This window comes from Branchiostoma floridae, chromosome 9 (genome assembly GCF_000003815.2).
Source record: "Branchiostoma floridae strain S238N-H82 chromosome 9, Bfl_VNyyK, whole genome shotgun sequence".
Lineage (NCBI taxonomy): Eukaryota > Metazoa > Chordata > Leptocardii > Amphioxiformes > Branchiostomatidae > Branchiostoma > Branchiostoma floridae.
The window spans coordinates 18,692,855-18,709,641 of record NC_049987.1 but is presented as its reverse complement, the minus strand read 5'-3'; the positions used below and the strand labels follow the sequence as shown (position 1 = coordinate 18,709,641).

The 16,787-nt window shown below is 40.3% G+C and overlaps 2 protein-coding genes across 3 annotated transcripts in view; both read left to right on the top strand.

Annotated features, from left to right (window-relative positions):
- The first annotated feature begins 729 nt into the window (after positions 1-729).
- Positions 730-8,094, top strand: LOC118423409 (very-long-chain 3-oxoacyl-CoA reductase-B-like). The gene is made up of 11 exons (XM_035831551.1): positions 730-934; positions 1,478-1,524; positions 2,082-2,157; positions 2,961-3,068; positions 4,369-4,430; positions 4,607-4,651; positions 4,820-4,854; positions 5,335-5,416; positions 5,823-5,888; positions 6,596-6,745; positions 7,331-8,094. Exons 1-11 carry the CDS (start codon positions 769-771, stop codon positions 7,445-7,447), a joined length of 954 nt encoding a protein of 317 aa, XP_035687444.1. The 5' UTR covers positions 730-768; the 3' UTR covers positions 7,448-8,094.
- Positions 8,095-8,151: 57 nt separating this feature from the next.
- The window catches only part of LOC118423408 (steroid 17-alpha-hydroxylase/17,20 lyase-like), a 13,169-nt gene continuing 4,533 nt past the window's right edge, over positions 8,152-16,787 (top strand). Inside the window, exons 1-7 of one of the 2 annotated variants that reach the window (XM_035831549.1) lie at positions 8,152-8,845; positions 13,105-13,235; positions 14,357-14,530; positions 15,152-15,245; positions 15,461-15,619; positions 16,191-16,306; positions 16,676-16,762. In XM_035831549.1, coding sequence (XP_035687442.1) covers positions 13,109-13,235; positions 14,357-14,530; positions 15,152-15,245; positions 15,461-15,619; positions 16,191-16,306; positions 16,676-16,762 — 757 coding nt within the window. In that variant the 5' untranslated portion in view covers positions 8,152-8,845; positions 13,105-13,108. Of the gene's footprint in view, positions 8,846-13,101; positions 13,236-14,356; positions 14,531-15,151; positions 15,246-15,460; positions 15,620-16,190; positions 16,307-16,675; positions 16,763-16,787 lie in introns of both variants that reach the window. The other variant, XM_035831548.1, reaches the window with a different exon arrangement.

The window sequence follows — 16,787 nt, the reverse complement described above, 5'->3', positions numbered from 1 at the left end:
GCATACTGGCCGGACTATAGACATACTACATTATGATACTTCCTGTAGCATTACTAGTTTAAAAGCAATGAGGTTAAAATAATCAACCTCCTTCTTTGGGGGAAACATGGTCAAGTTGTTTGGGTTTACTTAGCCTTGGTAAGACTTGGGAGGGATTGGGGCATTTATTTGAAAACAGTTTCTTGTTTTAGTCAGTCGAAATCAGATCATGTCAAAACTGTGTATAATTGTTTGGATACGAACGATTGAAGCTGGACACTATTAAATCAGCTGTACTGTATCTATTTTCAAGGTTATTTGTACTCATGATGACAGCATAATTCAAACAGTGGCATTCAAATTAATTCTAACACACTGGAAACACTACACCCAATACACACCCGGCTTGCCTTCCCAGACAGTACCCCTACAGGGTGCCAGGTAATGTCTCACCTGGCAAGGTGGCACCCCTCCTGGGATGTTTTCACACTAGGTGGGGAGGGGGATATTATCGAACAATGGGTGAAATCTGGGAAACTTGGGGTCAAAGGTGGTTGCTATGTGTTGCTAGGGGAGTCAACATCCACTTCGCTGGGGGTCTTCAAAGTGTCTTAACCCTCTGAGATAACGGTATAATTAGATGTTTGAAATTTCTTTCATGTTATGACTTCAAACTTTGCCCATTATCAACTCGATTTTTGATTAGCGCATGTTTAATCAAGGTGACCTTATTTGGCAAGGACGCTTGCGTTTATGTGTCACTTATTAGATTGAGACGAGTGACGAAAGATGGCGGCGTTCGTCGAAAGCTTTGTAGAAGTCGCCGGGATAGTTGCTCTGTCCTATCTTGGAATCAAGGCGTTATGGGGCGTTTGGCAGACAGTAAGGGTCTACTTGTTGTCGGGACCGCTTCAGTTGTCCGTGGATTTTAGGAACTACGCAGGAAAGTGGGCAGGTAAGTAGGATGTCCTCAAAGAAGTTTAAAGTTAATGCTACAATCAGGTGCTTCACCTTAGATCGACTAGACGAGATAGTGAATGTTACCTTCTAGTCGTATAGAAAATGAAGTCCATTTTATATTAGATTCTCCTTTATACAATGATATACGCAACTCCTTTACCGGTTCTCTCAATGTAGACACATGATGTAAACAGTTAACCACAGACAAACTGTTTGTTTACGTATAATGACAACCACAGACAACAATGTACAACAAAAACTCTTTGAGTTCGTACACACATGTTTTAAGAAAACGGAAGAAACATTAGATATAGTGATAGCATAGCTCCAGATGTATTGTTTATCCAATTGTAATACTACATGTCGTAGTTCTTAGCCTTTAGTATCCTACGTAACACAACTGAATTGCTGCATTTAGCTCATATGGTCAGGAAAATAAAGATAATTCAATTAATATCTTGGTGTGTTTGTAGACTCGTGATGTAATTTGATTTGACATTTTATGAAACAAATTGATTTTTTTTTACTTTTGTTACAGTTGTTACAGGCGCCTCAGACGGAATAGGCAAGGCATATGCAGAACAAGTAAGGTTACATGTTTGTATTTACTTTGCCAATGTATCCACATATATGGGGCTATGACGTGGGGTTTCATGCATGTACAGTAATTCTAGGAATCGCTAGGTGGTGCACATATACAAATGAAAAGCATGATGGGAAATCACGTGATGACCCCTCCCCCTATACTGTTTATAGTTATAGCTGGGGCATATATGAATGATTTAACGTTGGTTTATATAGATTAGGCCTTACATGAAGAGAGACCTTGTTTAGGATGCATGATGATAATTATGGATACTACGACTGTCAGTATCATTTTAGACTATTAGGTAAAAATTGTCGGGAATTTTTGCCCAGCTGACATTATTAGATATTGTTAATGGAATACATGGACCTTAGAGGAAATAATATTGGTATGTTTGTGCGCGTGTGTCTCTTGTGAATTAATGTAGACTCCCCAAAGTGTTCTTTAGCCATCATTTAGTCATTTGCCATTCACACGTATTTTCAAATCGCTATATATTTTAATTATGTTGGCAGAGTAATAATGTTCTTTAATTTCCGTCTTGAATTTCTTCTAGCTTGCAGCTCGTGGGATGAACATTGTACTGATCAGTCGATCAGAAGGCAAGCTGAAGGCTGTAGCTGCAGGGATAGGTAAACATTCGTTTCAGTCATTTGGATAAAAAAATAAAACACCCTTATAGCCTGCGCTTTAAACAAGCACTGGAGCCCTACTTATGGTGGTATCTCACTGCACTTGGGGCACAGCGGGCTTCAAAAGATTACTCAACGAATTCAACGATTTTTTAACGTTTTGTGTATGTTGTTGTCTTCTAAGCCATACTTTTACATATAACGCAATATCTAAATTATAAAAAAAAAATCGGCGAAAATAACACAACAGTGCCGCGCAATGAACAAACCCCACAGTGCCACACCGGTGTCCCAAGTGCAGTGAGATGCCATCTCCAGGCGTGGCTAATGCAAAGGGGGAACTGGGGAAGTGACATTTTTCAATGTATGTATGTCAGTTCGAACGTTTCCACCTTATGTAGGCGCCATGTTGGAGTACAAAATTGCATTTCCATGGAACTCAAGCGTACTCTGATCGCCTCAAAGAACATTTATTAAATGTCTACGGCTCAAAGAAGAGAATACCAGACGAATATCTGAAAACGTTGTCGATAAAACGCAAGAAAAATCTATATATGCCTGAGCTAAAGCCAATTGAAAGCAAACAAGGATACCGACATGGCGACAAGCATCTAAAAGCTTCATTGACATTGATGTTAAAGGCGAGCGAAATCGTTCTATAACGTTCCGGTTGAGATTGAAATTTAGATTCATAACTGTTTTGAAGTAGCTGTATTCAACCTGAAGAATATTATAGTACTCGGCTTTTTTTTTAAATGCTCATCTTTTTGAGCCAAATATATGCAATTTTGCCTAATTTGCAGAGAGTAAAGCTGGCGTTCAGACAAAGATAGTGGTTGCAGATTTTGGCTCAACCGAAATCTACGACAACATCAAACAGGAGTTGGAGGGACTGGACATTGCCTGTCTTGGTTAGTAGTACCTCCTTTCCTTTAACTAAGAGGGGATTTTCATATATCTTCTAGTATGAATACAGCTAGGCAGCTGAAAAAAACAACGATTTCTTCAATGTTGATGATTCTCGTAGACAAAATCACAATACCTATGCACAAAATAGATTGATGTCAAGTTCATTCAAAGTTCACAAGGATGAGCAAATTGGTATCCAATCTACCGTGTATTGCTAGGCTTTCTCTGGGGCAGATAAAGCTCTATCCCCCAAAGAAAGCCTGGCCAGTCCACGGTAGACTGGATGCCATGTTAACGGACATGAAGCTAATACGGTACATTATGATTAATGCTAACACAAATTCTGCATTCAGAGTACATGATATACATGAAGACATGCTTTCCACTGTTGTTGTAAGATACTGAAGGACCCATGGAAGAAGTGGTTCCTAATATATCTTTATGTTTTTTAGTTATAAAGTTTAAACTTTGTTTCAACGCAAAAAAAAAAAGAAGGAACCCACCATAAATTTTCGGCCAAACTCATCGACCTTCTTCAGATGTACGATTTGCTTCACTGATGTCTCGGAAGTTGGAAGATGACGTCATCAGCGAATCGTAGATAGCGAGAAGACACAACCTGCCGGGCAATGACCCTAATATACGCAGCCGCAGAAGGCCCAGTAATTTAGCCTATTTTCGACTTGTTGTAGCAGGAAAATTTAATATTTTTTATTGTTAAGACGGTGTAGGGTGCATACGTTCAGATTAGGCAAATAACAAAGTTTTTGTTTTGTTACGCCTGTGCTGACCCCTTATTTGAAGTGGTCAGTCCCAAAATTGAGGTCATGTGATGCCAAGATGGCGGCATATTTGAGGACTGCGGGAACTTTCGCTGGCCGGAATCTTTAAAATTCAGACTTTTGGACACTTGAGACAGCTGCTGTGTGTGGGGTGAGTTCTTATGACCTGGGATGTTCACAGATGAAATTATGACACCCTGAACTTGCCTGTTTTTACATTATCGCCAATACAGATTCCATTGGTGTTCACTGCTCTGCCACCGTCCCGGTTTAGAGAGGGTTGATACGCCCTTACCTTAAAAGGCCTTCTTGATACTCCTCATAGATTCTCATAAACCAAGCCTGCTCAGATACGGACTTGGTCCAGTGATACGGAATGGGCAGGGGATTCAATATGAATATGTTGTGATGAGTTCCTTCTTTTTTTTGTGTTGGAAAAAGGTTAAATTTTATAACTATGGGTTCTACCAACAAATGAGATGAGCTTTCATTCGGATATTTATGTTTCTATTTTCTCCAGTCAACAATGTGGGTACGGCATCACCCACTTACCCGGACTTCTTCCTAAATGTAGAGGATAAGGTATGTACTTAAATGACTTTTTTTTTCTCTGCCACCTATGGACCTTTACAATATATACATAGAGTCATACAGGTCAATGAATTTGTACCCCACCCCCATCTCTCTTCATACATTTTTTATTGCCGTTGTAACGTAGTTGTGACTATTGTAACGGATGGATCTTTTCTATTTTTCAGCTTAATGACCTAATGGTGAACGTCAATGTGATGTCCGTCATCAAGGTGTGTTGGACGTCATATCATTTGTTCCTTAGAATATTCTTATATTGACTAGTTATTCGCTTGTTTTATTTGTGTAAGTGTTCTTTTAAGCAATGGGATAAGAGAAATTGGATACATTCTTTTGCCAGCTATAGAAACACATAAATTACAATTTCCGTCAATTTTCAGATGACCTCGATTGTGCTGCCAGGGATGGTACAGAGGTAATATGTCATAAGCACGTTCACCGTTACGCAAAATTACATATATCGTCACAGTCGTCGTCTTTCATAAACAATAAGGACAGGCACAAGCCGGCTGCCGGTGTCGGGTGAGTATTTCATAGACTTCTCATGATCAGTAGCCGTTTCAGACGGAAATTGAAGGTCTTTCAGCCGTCCGGGCGTTCAACATAAAAACTGACAGAACGGCGCGGACGTTCACGATGTCTCCGCGGTCGTTTCTGACGGCATGTGACGGGTCCAGACAGTTTGAAACGGGCTTAGACGCTCTTTGATATCTATAGACGGCGTCGGAACAATTTCAGACGCTTTCATTTTCACAGAGGATACGCATCAAAATTGAGTAAAAAATTGGCAGGTTCAATCATTGAACATGATGGACAGGACTATGTCACAGCCACGGGCACGTGAGTTCAAACATCTAAATCTCTAACCTCAAAAACTTTATGTGTTACCTATCAGAAAGAAGGGCGTGGTCATCAACATCTCCTCTACGTCAGGGGCGGTTCCATTTCCTCTGCTGACTACCTACGCAGGCACCGAGGTTTGTTGTCATTTATGATTTGTGCTATTATATTATATGTATATAATTTGCATAAATAATTCAACAGCTGAATAAAGTCAAATGTGTCAGACATCGAAAATACTTGATTTCCTTCATGTATTCATAAGTTCATTGGTGAAAGATGGTGAATGCTGTCTGAAACGTCTAAGTCTGTTAGAATTTTTATAATATCCAGTTCTTCGGTTTTTCAATAGTTGGGAATATGCATTTTGTGACTGGACGTATGTATCACATGTATGTATACGTAGTAGTCCATTCCTTTATAGGAAGGTCATTCCTTCCTAAAGTCAAGACAAAAAAGAATGGGCATATGAAGCTTATTTGCCAGTTAAGTTTCAGTTACAATGTTATGAGTCTAAATTTTATTTTTTTCCCCAAATTGTAGGCCTTTGTGACGCATTTCTCTCGTAGTTTGGCCATTGAGTACAAGAAGAAGGGTATCATCGTGCAGGTACGGAATGCACTTTTTTCTTCTCACTCACCTGTATTATATATGTAGAATACTAAACTCAACCTTAAGCTTGTAGTCAACATATCTATAGATTTGATACATTGACTGCTATTTGCACTATGGAGTTATGATGATTTCAGTACACCCATACATCGTCATATTTGTCACATTTAAACATACTGAGGAAAAGCATCAGAACTGGGACATTAGTCAATGTCTGCAAGTATAAAACATTGGACAATTCTTGAATGTAAGTTCATCTGTATCGGTTATTTTAAAATCCATGCACAAAATAAACGCTTAACAACAAGCTTTCGATCAGTCCTCTGACCCATATCAAGTTGAAATGACCCAAAGCCTAAGTCACACATCCAGACCGGAAGTGTGACGTCAACAAAGGATCAAATGTGCTTGGGAGTCGGTATCGGCCCCCGTCTCGTTTGAGGGAAGGTTGGTGGGCTCTAATGCAAATGGTCTCTTTCACTCCCTTGAGAAAGTAATCCTGTTCGGAATCCAGTATATCTTCACCTTGTCAAAATCCACCGAGTGTCCTAGCGATTCTATACGAATGTTTTGCAACTTTGGGTCATTTCAAATTGATAAGGATCAGAGGACGGATCGAAAGCTTGCTGGTAAGCGCTTTATTTTGTATACGGATAGAGAGTTTAAGATTGTAACATAATAGAACAATGTCTTCTTTTTTCTAGACCGTCACTCCCGGGACAGTGTCGACAAATATGAGTTCAAACCAACCCGTTAACGCCATGATACCCAACCCGGGGTCTTTCGTTCGCTCTGCCTTGAAAACAGTCGGGCTCGTGGGTGTAACTTGTGGCTATTTCGCACATTCCTTCCAGGTTTGTTGAGTTTTACAATTCTTCAAGGTAACTACGGTAACTATTTAATTCCAGGAACGTATTAACAATTAATCGTCACGAAAAAAAAATTCCTCCGGGTTTAATTTTAGCGGGCAAATAGCAACAGCAATATCGGCAACAACAGCTGTATTTTGATAATGTACGTTGTTGGCTGTGACGTCACAACTGCCGCCATTTTCAATGTTTATAGTGGAGAATCTAAAATGGCGGCCGGTCTTTCGGAATGTATATAGACACACAATGGTTCCGCGATTTCGCGATTTTTATCCGGGAATACGATAGACACACAATGGTTCCGCGATTTCGCGATTTTCATCCGGGAATACGACGGGAAAGGAAAATATGCCAGGAAATGGAAAACACCAACCCACCCCCACCCACCCACACCCACACCCACCCACACACACACACAACTCACCCCAAAAAACAATTTTCGCCAAGGCCCTAGAGACGCCGGTGAAGCAGGCTAAATGAAAAGCGGCCTACTAACCGTTCTCATAGACAAAGAAACAAACAAATAAACAAACAACAGTAACTACATATATTACCCTATCCTTTCTGCAGCTGTGGATCGTGGGCCTCTTTCCCCAAGAGATGTTCGCCACCTGGGTACTGATGCCTACTTTGCAGATGTATAAGAATGCTGATGGGAAGATGACACAGCAGAAGAAGCAGAAGTAAAGTGGTGCTGCAAGCACATTGTTGTGTCCTCACATGAACATGAACAATTAAAAAACAATGCAGGATGTTAATACTATGCCTGCGGTTCATATATTACAATGTTGTTAATCTACTGTTTACAATTAATTTATCTTCTAGCTCTTATTTGTGAACTAGGCTAACTATACTTAATATGTGCCTGCTTCCCTATACAAGTTACTACTGCTAACACGCATGTCCTCGACAAGATGATTAGTTTTGAGCTTGCTCTGTTTTAACTTTAAAACAAGCTATGTTCGTTATAGTCGTTTACATGGTAGGATTTTGCACATTAGAGGTTGAGTCAATACTTAGGAATATGGCGTGAGTGGTCGTTGGATGCAATACAACAATCCGCCGCAAGGTGTCGTTTTATAATCAGTACCTGACAAGCGACCAGGTGAAGCAAATTTTTGGTCAGGCTATGTCTCTGCCGTGTAGTCAATGTCTAGTATTTAGTTGCATGCACTGCCGTGGACGCACAGGCGTGAAATCAAAGACCGTGGACTTCATGCTTTTTGGTGGATCAGTACTAGTAGAGTCGTTTTCGGCTCAGTATTACTGTAAATGCAGAAACGTTCGCGGTGGATTAATGTTCGCGGTTTTCGCGGTGACCACCGCGGTGGTCACCGCGAACTTAAAACCGCCGCGAACATTTTTCTATTATGGTATTAGACTGCAGTCTAACGTGTTACCGCGAAATTAAAACCACCGCGAAAAGTCCTTTTTCCCGCAACCACGAAATTAAATCCCCGCGAACTTAAATGCATTTACAGTACTGTGCAGCTGTGGACTTAGCAGACTTGAATTCAAAGGCCATGAATGTCATTTATCCATACATTACGTAGACGTGACGGCATCCATGGAGACACACAGGTATCAATGATATACAATATTCAAGTAAGACAATAAACTGAAACCCTCCGAAGCTTTGGTCAGTTGACTGTAACAGTGCTGTCACAGTTCGCTACAGACAACATTCGTCAAATTGGGTTTAGGACTAGACTATTCTCTATATGGGGGTGGGGTCATTCGAACATCACAACACAAAGTAAAATAACACTAGATTACTTAGAATGATAAGTCTTATTGTTATCTTCCAAGGAAAAATAATAAATTCTTCATACATAGGAAGACAAAATTTAAGAAACAATCCATGCGATTTAGCATGTATACATATGCCTTATAGTTATTTGCACCGCCCCCGTTGCAGACAACACAGATCAACTTGTTTTGCTGGACGGAAAATTGGCACGTTGTAAATTTCGCAAACGCCTGTGGTCAACATACGTAATCCAAAAACAAGGGCCAAACAAGCTCTAAATCTAATGTACAACTTGCAATCCAGAAACTTCAACTTCCAGCATTCTAACTCCTAAGGTACACATTCATATTTCCTAGCTTGTAAAATTCGGTACCATACTGTTGTGTAGCAAATGTAATATGGGACAGAGTCTACCAGGCTCCGTGGATCGTTGTTCAAATATTAATTACAAATAGAGGGAATAGTGTGGCCAGCCGACTCTCCTAGCACACTATTCCCTATTTGTCAAATTTCTACCTTTTGACAAACGATCCACCAAGCCTGTTAGAGGATTGTTTATGAAGTAACAGAATGAAATCTACAAACATATGCATGGAGGGCAGTCCGTAGAGTTTTACTTACTGCTGGTGTTTTCAAACAGCACTATTTTCTAATAGCTGAATAAGGTTGCAAACGTGAGTTTGTCGAGGATGTAAGGATTTGGGGTGAGTATTTGGATTATCCACAAACGCCAACACAGAATGCACCAACATATCAGATCACTTCTTTATTCATTTATTCTGTTGTTTTCAAATGACATGTAATTTACAGTGGTAGCTTTGTCTCAAAAATCTTCAGTGAATTTAGGCAGATAATACATTTGAACGCTCGCAGCAGCTGCAAAGTTTGATCACATTTTGACATGTAATATCACTATATTATTTGTAAACAAGACCTACCCACGTACCAAATATCAAGACATGCCATCTAGGCATTCTGGAGTTATGCTGGTCAACTAGCATAGTACATACATACACACACACATACACACACACACACACACACACACACACACACACACACACACACACACACACACACACACACACACACACACACACACAAACGCTACCGAAAACATAACAAACCAATGATAACAAAAAGAAAGTCCACATGATATATGTCGGTGTTAACCTTAAGCGCAAGGTAACAAACTAGAGAAACCGGATCCTCTGTCCACATATGTCGGTGTTAATCTTCTATCGAAGGTAAGGCCATGTTGATTTGATTATATGGATGGCATCCTCTGGAAACCCAAAAACTGATGCGAGGGTGCGAATAAATAAATAAAAAGTTTGACCAAAAAAAAAGTTGCCTTCATAATGAAATCTAAGTGGCCAGGAAGGTTGAACAAATGGCTGAATATAACGTTATTATACCGAACAATGGCAATGGGTGTCTGTTTGGCGTAACGGCTAGAGCGTTGGAGCCAGAATCAGAAGGTCCTGAGTTCTAAACTCGCCATGCCCCTGCCCCCATGACGGTGGAGTGACGCCCACCGAGCCTCACGGCTAATCTGTCTAAATGTGCAAAAAAAAAACACCTACGGATTTGGTGCTGCCAGTGGGTTAACATCTGCACACTTGCCACTGAGACCCGTGAATTTTTTTTTATTATACCGAACAATTGATTCTTCATTTTTCTTCTTTTGCACTTCTTTGACCTTGGAATATTCTATGACATTAGTATACGTTTTCTGATATTTTTTGTTGTTGCAATCCACAGCATATATTTCCTAATTTTGAAGCTGCATTGTACGATTTACAGTATGGTTGAAAACTTTTTATTATTTTTGGAAACGGCCGGAAGGTAATGCGCGGGTGGATGTCATCCATATAATCAAATCAACATGGCCTAAGGAACAACAATAAAATGGGTCCCCTAGGCCTGTCCACATATGTCGGTGTTACACTGTCTATCTAGCCGGGATGGACCGTACGTGTACTGCAAGTATCGCTCCTCCCTGACAAGCTTTATATTGAGGTAAGTGACCTCAATACCGATTTTTTGCATTTTGCCACTTTGCCACTTGCAGTGGCAAAATGCCTGTGGCCAGAGTAGTCGCCGTTGTGATGTTGAGATGTTGTGATGTTGAGATGAACGGACCTGTTTAAAATCTGCAATGCATTTGTATACTTCTTAAAAGCTCTGTCATGAGTCATTGTTTGTGGTCCGTAATGGGGCCTGATATTTGATTAGATTAAATGAATGAAGTATGATATTCCTAAGATTGATGCAGCATATAATCAAATTATTGCTCTTACATTTTAATGTTGTATTACCAATTCATAAAGATGAAATGTTTTCCAAATAAATCGTATATATATATATAACAGTTACATATAGCCTATCCCAGATTCCTTTGCGACTTAGTTAATATTCATTAGTAGGATTTCCAGTGCGAAAATGGAAATTGCCACGATTTTTCATTGATCGCCCTGTATTATCAAAAAGAACTGGACCTTCTAACTTACCAGATTTGTAGTATGTACTATGGAGACCGTGACAATGTAAAAATGTTAAAGCAGGGGGTAAACGATTGCTGAGATATCATTTTCTGAAAAGTGCAGTAGGATGCAGGGAAGTGACTTCTGGGTTCAGGGGTCACTACACAAATACCTCTGACGTCAGCCTGATTTGCAGACCTACGGTCCGGGCGACCCGGGATCGAGTCCAGGGGAGGGTGATTTTCAATTGTTCTTGTTTCCTTTTTTACATCCATTTAATATAAACAATAGTTTCAGCACATTCCAATAACTAGAAAAAACCGTGTACACACGCAAACCTTGGCAAAATGCCAGCTTTTTTAAAGCACTTGTTTTGCTCTAGTCAAAGACATTTTCATACAAGTCATTCTTGAATTTTTGCCCCCCAAAATGATGTGGGTTATGGCCACGATAGTAACGTTGAAAATATGATTGTATACTTCAATGTTCACGGTCCCAGTGTGTTATTGATATAGCTCGGGGGATGGCCTCACGGAGACAGCATGCATGTAGCAAGATCACACTTATTTTGTCGTCTTTCCATGACAGTGGATTTTGTAGAATTTCCCCTTCAGTCGTTCTTGTATTGCTCTTTGTGGTCTGCCGGGCCAGTGCCCTTTCAAGGTAGAGTAGATGTCTTGTCTTGATATTTGGTACGTGGGTATGTCTTGTTTACAAAAAACATAGTGATATTACATGTCAAAGTGTGATCAAACTTTACAGCTGTTGAGAGCGTTCATATGTATTATCTGCCTAAATTCACAGTCGATTTTCGAGGCAAAGCTGTAACTGAATAAACATTGTATGATATTTGAAAACAACAGAATAAATGAATAAAGCAGTGGTCTGATATGTTGGTGCATTTTGTGTTGGCGTTTGTGGACAGTCCAAACGCTAACCTTGAACTACATCCTAGACCAACTCCCCTTTGCAACTTTCTTTGGCTATCATTAAATCACTGAATTACACTTGACCTGTCTTTGCATATGTCCACGTCCTTTCCCGTTACTACACATGCACTAATATTGGTCATTGCGTAGCCGGGGCGACTAGAAACGAAAAACTTATTTAATTGTAATATAATATACAGGATGTTTTTGTTTCTAGTCGGGGGGGAACGTATTGGACTAAAAAGTATTTGCGTATCGGTTCCGTGGAGATACCTTTTCCTCCGGTTTTTTGCACGTCCCCGGCTTCCCTGGAGTCTTGCACACCGCGCCGGGGTGTTCGCGATCTCCACTTTCCCCAAAGTAGCCCGAAAGGCGACCTTTGTCAACAGATCGCTATGCCTAACTCATACTAAACTCATTCCGTCCGCCATCTTGGATCAATTCGTCGATCTCCGTCGATCTTCGTCGATGTTCGGGACAGCCTTCGGCAACGCTCCCGAGCCTCCGAAGCGCTTCCGACCATAGCCGGAAAGGCTCGGGAGCGTTGCCGAAGGCTCCAGGGAAGCCGGGGACGTGCAAAAAACCGGAGGAAAAGATATCTCCACGGAACCGATACGCAAATACTTTTTAGTCCAATACGTCCCCCCCCGACTAGAAACAGAAACATCCTGTATATTATATTACAATTAAATAAGTTTTTCGTTTCTAGTCGCCCCCGGGTAGTCATTGCGCAATAATCCACTTTGTGGGCTAAGCAGTATCAAAGATGATGATGATGATGAGTATTTGCGACCTTGCATTCAGAAGGTCACGGGTTCAAACCGGGTCATACCAAAGACGTACATATATGGTGCATACAGCCTTTTCTGCTTTGTAATAATCACTTGGTTGGTAAATTATAGGATATTGGAGGTTTCTTTTGCACAAACAGTTAATTAATGTCAACTTAGCTGACGTTTTGATGAAGGGGAAGGGGGGGGGGGGTACAAACTCAGCCACGTTTGGGATTGCAATTGTGTTCTCGCCGCAAAAAGCGCCACCAACAAAGGCAACAGAAGCAGAACTCCAGTTCCAATCTGAGGAAGATGTCTGGCACGCATCGAAGCGTCAGCTAAGGTGAGATGAACTGGTTGTGTAGATTTGTACTAGCGACTTTTTTTCATCTTCATTTCCTAGCAGGAAGATGTGGTTAACGACGATATCTGCAAGTCTGTTGGTTGTACTTTTTGTAACCTGGTTCATGGAGTACATCAAAAGATGGCGGATGCCCCCTGGACCGTTTCCCTGGCCAATCATAGGAAATCTTCCAAGTAAGTAATCACATGTTGGGTGGGTGTTTTGCATACAGTAAACAGGTCTAAAGTCCCTCTGACATTTCTTTGTGTCTTTCGGAAAGGCACTTTATAATTGAAGTTTATTTGCAAGTTCGTGCCCGAGGGCTAATTGCAAGTACATGGTATGAACATAGTAGATATACAAGTGACAATTAACAATTATAAACAATATTCTACTCTAATACTAGTATTGGCTATTTCTAAACAGGTTGGGTTTGACTTCTTTTTTTGGAAGCAGAGGGAGACGAAAAGCTCCACATTTTTTTCTAAGATTTGTGGGTTCTGCGATTTCAAGAGAAAAGTGGCTTTCTGTTCGTCTGTCAATGTGGGGAAGTTGGGATAAGTCTTTGTGGCTTCTCTAAACAGAGTTATTCTTTCGGTTTCGTTGTATGAACATTTGGAACTGAAATGTGTTTCACTCACTTCACTCAAGTGAAAATGATTACATAGCTTTGGTTAGCCATAGGGACGTCCTTCGGATAGGGCGTTAAAATGGATCCTGTTCGGATGTACAGATTGTACTGTTATCTTCAATACAAATCCTGTGTGTTACTCCATAAAGGGATTTACCGACTATATGCAAGCTTAACAAACAAAATCATAATGAAATGTGTCAATATGACGCCAGGTCACCATTATCCGCAGGGTAACCTATATTCGGTGTGTTTACCAACAAGGTGTTAATGGATATCAACTGGACGGGCAGTGGTTTCAAGTTGTAATATGTTTAAATACACATTTTTTTTAAAAAACAACGGACAATAGGTTACCCCACTGATGAAGGTAAAGGTACATTTTGAATGAAACTGTGATATTTTCAAAATATTGCATTTTAAAACCACTGTCTGTCGACTCCATATTTCTAAATACACTGTTTTCAAAATCAACGGATATTAGGTTACCCCACGGATCAAGGTGAAATAGCGTTTACATCTTTTTCGATGGCAAGATAAATGTATATAAATTCATTATGGCCATGTCATGATAACTGTACGTTGTGCCAAAAAGAATGTAAACCAAAATAGCCAATACAGTGTTTGTGATATTCTGTGATGTTGGAAATAAGAATCAACTGATATTAACTGCATTTAATACAGTGTTTGCTGGCAAGTCCCATTTGACCTTCATCGACCTTGCGAAGAAGTATGGCGACGTTTTCAGCCTGAAGCAGGGCATGACGGACGTGGTGGTGCTGAACAGCGTGGATGCCGTACGGGAAGCTCTGGTGGAGAAGAGTGTTCAGTTTGCAGGCAGGCCCCATCTACAATCTCGTGAGTACTGTATGGTTTCTATTCGTGGCATGCGGTGTTGACGATGGACTCTATATGCGTCATTCCAGATACGGCGGCCATTTTGGATTTCCCCGGGCCATCCGGGGTCATAGCACCAAAACTGCAAATTTGTCTAAAAAACGATGAAGACCCAACATCATATTCATTTCACACTTAAAATCAGACCGGGTACCGGTTGTGGTCCTGTGGATATTGGATCCGGGGTCTTTTTTTACCCAAAGGTTCCAGCGTTAAATTGCATAAAAAAACACAGTGAACCGTACCTGACTGGGCGTCGGCTTGATTATGTGACTGTAGCATAATACAATAGACACTACAACTTTTTTGTATGGCATCAGTCATTCAGTATTGGTAAATTTATAAATAGAATCAGCTCTATACAGCATCGGCTATGGTTTACAATTAAAAGTCTTATAATACGAGAATGACAGTCTCCACCACATAGGTAACATCTGTAAGTTGACTCAGTTATGTTACAAATATCTTTTCTGTGGAAATAATTTTTGTTTTGCGCTGCGGATAAGTCTAGCTTCTCCTATTTTTGCTGACTAAAAAGATTGCAATTTTGATTGTGTATTAACCCATTGTGTTGCGTTGTAGTTGATATAAGGACGGAGGGTAGGAGAAACATGGCTTTTGCTGACTACAGTCCGGCCTGGAAACAGCACAGAAAGCTCGTCAAGAGTGCTCTCAGGTTAGTTCCAAATATTATGGACGGGTACAAATGTTACCAGCAAAAGGGAAATGTTCGATGGATACATGATTAATATGAACTTGATAGATTAGTTTTGACCTTTGACTGTTGCTTTGTAAAATGACATTGACAACAACGAGAGTTCGTTTGTTGCTACATGCTCATATTTTTAATATGATAAAGTTCATTTCTGTGTATATATACTTATATCTTAGAGAATATGCCTCGGATACAAAACTGGAAACTAAAGCCCACGAAGCTCTTCGGGACATCATTGATGAACTTGCGAAGGTCGAGGGTCAAGCAGTGGATCTTAATGTGCACATCTTCAATCTGGTCTACAATGTTGTCTGCCCAGTCGTCTTTGGTGTCAGGTAAAGATGTAGATCGTTTTTATTCTAACACCTCTTTGATATTAGCCTGGGTACCATCCTATTTCTACTTTATGCTCTCTACCTTAAAAAAATGACGAGTGCAAGGAGCCCCGGTAGAAATCATATGGTACCCAGGCTACTTTGATATAGGCTGATTGAATCACACATTTAGAGTATACATTCATTTAACAGACCCATAGAAGCAAGGGTCGGTGGTCAACACCTCTAATAAATGAATTGGGAACATCCAATCCTATCTGAAACGTCTGACCGTTTCCAAAATCCATATCCATATCCAGTTGCTTGAGTAACTGCTTTTTGGCATATCTGGATGTCTAAACTTCATCGACGTATCTTTTATATTATACTTTTTGTTTTGCAATCACGATGTGCCTGTGTGTGTCCATGTGTTTGTGTGTATTACATCATTTGTGTGTGAGAGTCTATTAGTATGAGTGTGTGTGTGTGTTTGTGTGTGTGTTTGTGTGTGTGTGTGTGTGTGTGTGCGTGTGTGCTTGAATGATCTATCCACTCCATTGTAAGGAATATCAATATTTTGTTAATTAATCAGATTCCGGATGGAAGATGAGGATTTCCAGAATCTGATGAAGTTCAGTGACGATTTATTAAAAAAAGATCCCCCTCTCGGTGACATCTACCCTTCAATTGGGTTTCTGCCTAATCGAGGTAGGTCTAAAGCAAGTAAGAATTTTTGGTGTGCAAAACGTATCATAGTAAAACAATGGTACATGGTGAATGAGGGGGGGGGGCTACAATTTGATGCACATGAAGCGAATCTAACAGGTTGCAAGTACTCTCATATACCTTTAACAACAGTGTTTGACACTTCTCAAAGACAAGTTGCTCTGTGCATTTCTTCTACATATGCTAACAGTGAAAATGTCCTTTCTTTCTATTTAGTGAAAAGCTGAAATTATAGTAGATAACTGAAGTGTGAACTACATGTAATCAATCTGCATGATCAATACCGAAACCGTTGCTGAATCAGAAAATGCACAATAACAAATTAGTGAAACTGCTCTGATGTATACACAGCAAAGACCGACTTGCAGAAGCTGATGGAGCCCTTTTTGGGTTACTGCAAACGCCAAGTGGAACAGCACCGCATGGACTTCAACCCAGGTAAGAGTCCGAAAGCCCCTTTACA

Bases quoted from the DNA above. Each gene is read 5' to 3' on its own strand.
- LOC118423409 (XM_035831551.1), top strand. From the start codon at position 769: ATGGCGGCGTTCGTCGAAAGCTTTGTAGAAGTCGCCGGGATAGTTGCT. The intron at 2,158-2,960 runs GTAAACATTCGT...CCTAATTTGCAG, and splicing joins GGCTGTAGCTGCAGGGATAG to AGAGTAAAGCTGGCGTTCAG. The intron at 4,652-4,819 runs GTGTGTTGGACG...GTCAATTTTCAG, and splicing joins ATGTGATGTCCGTCATCAAG to ATGACCTCGATTGTGCTGCC.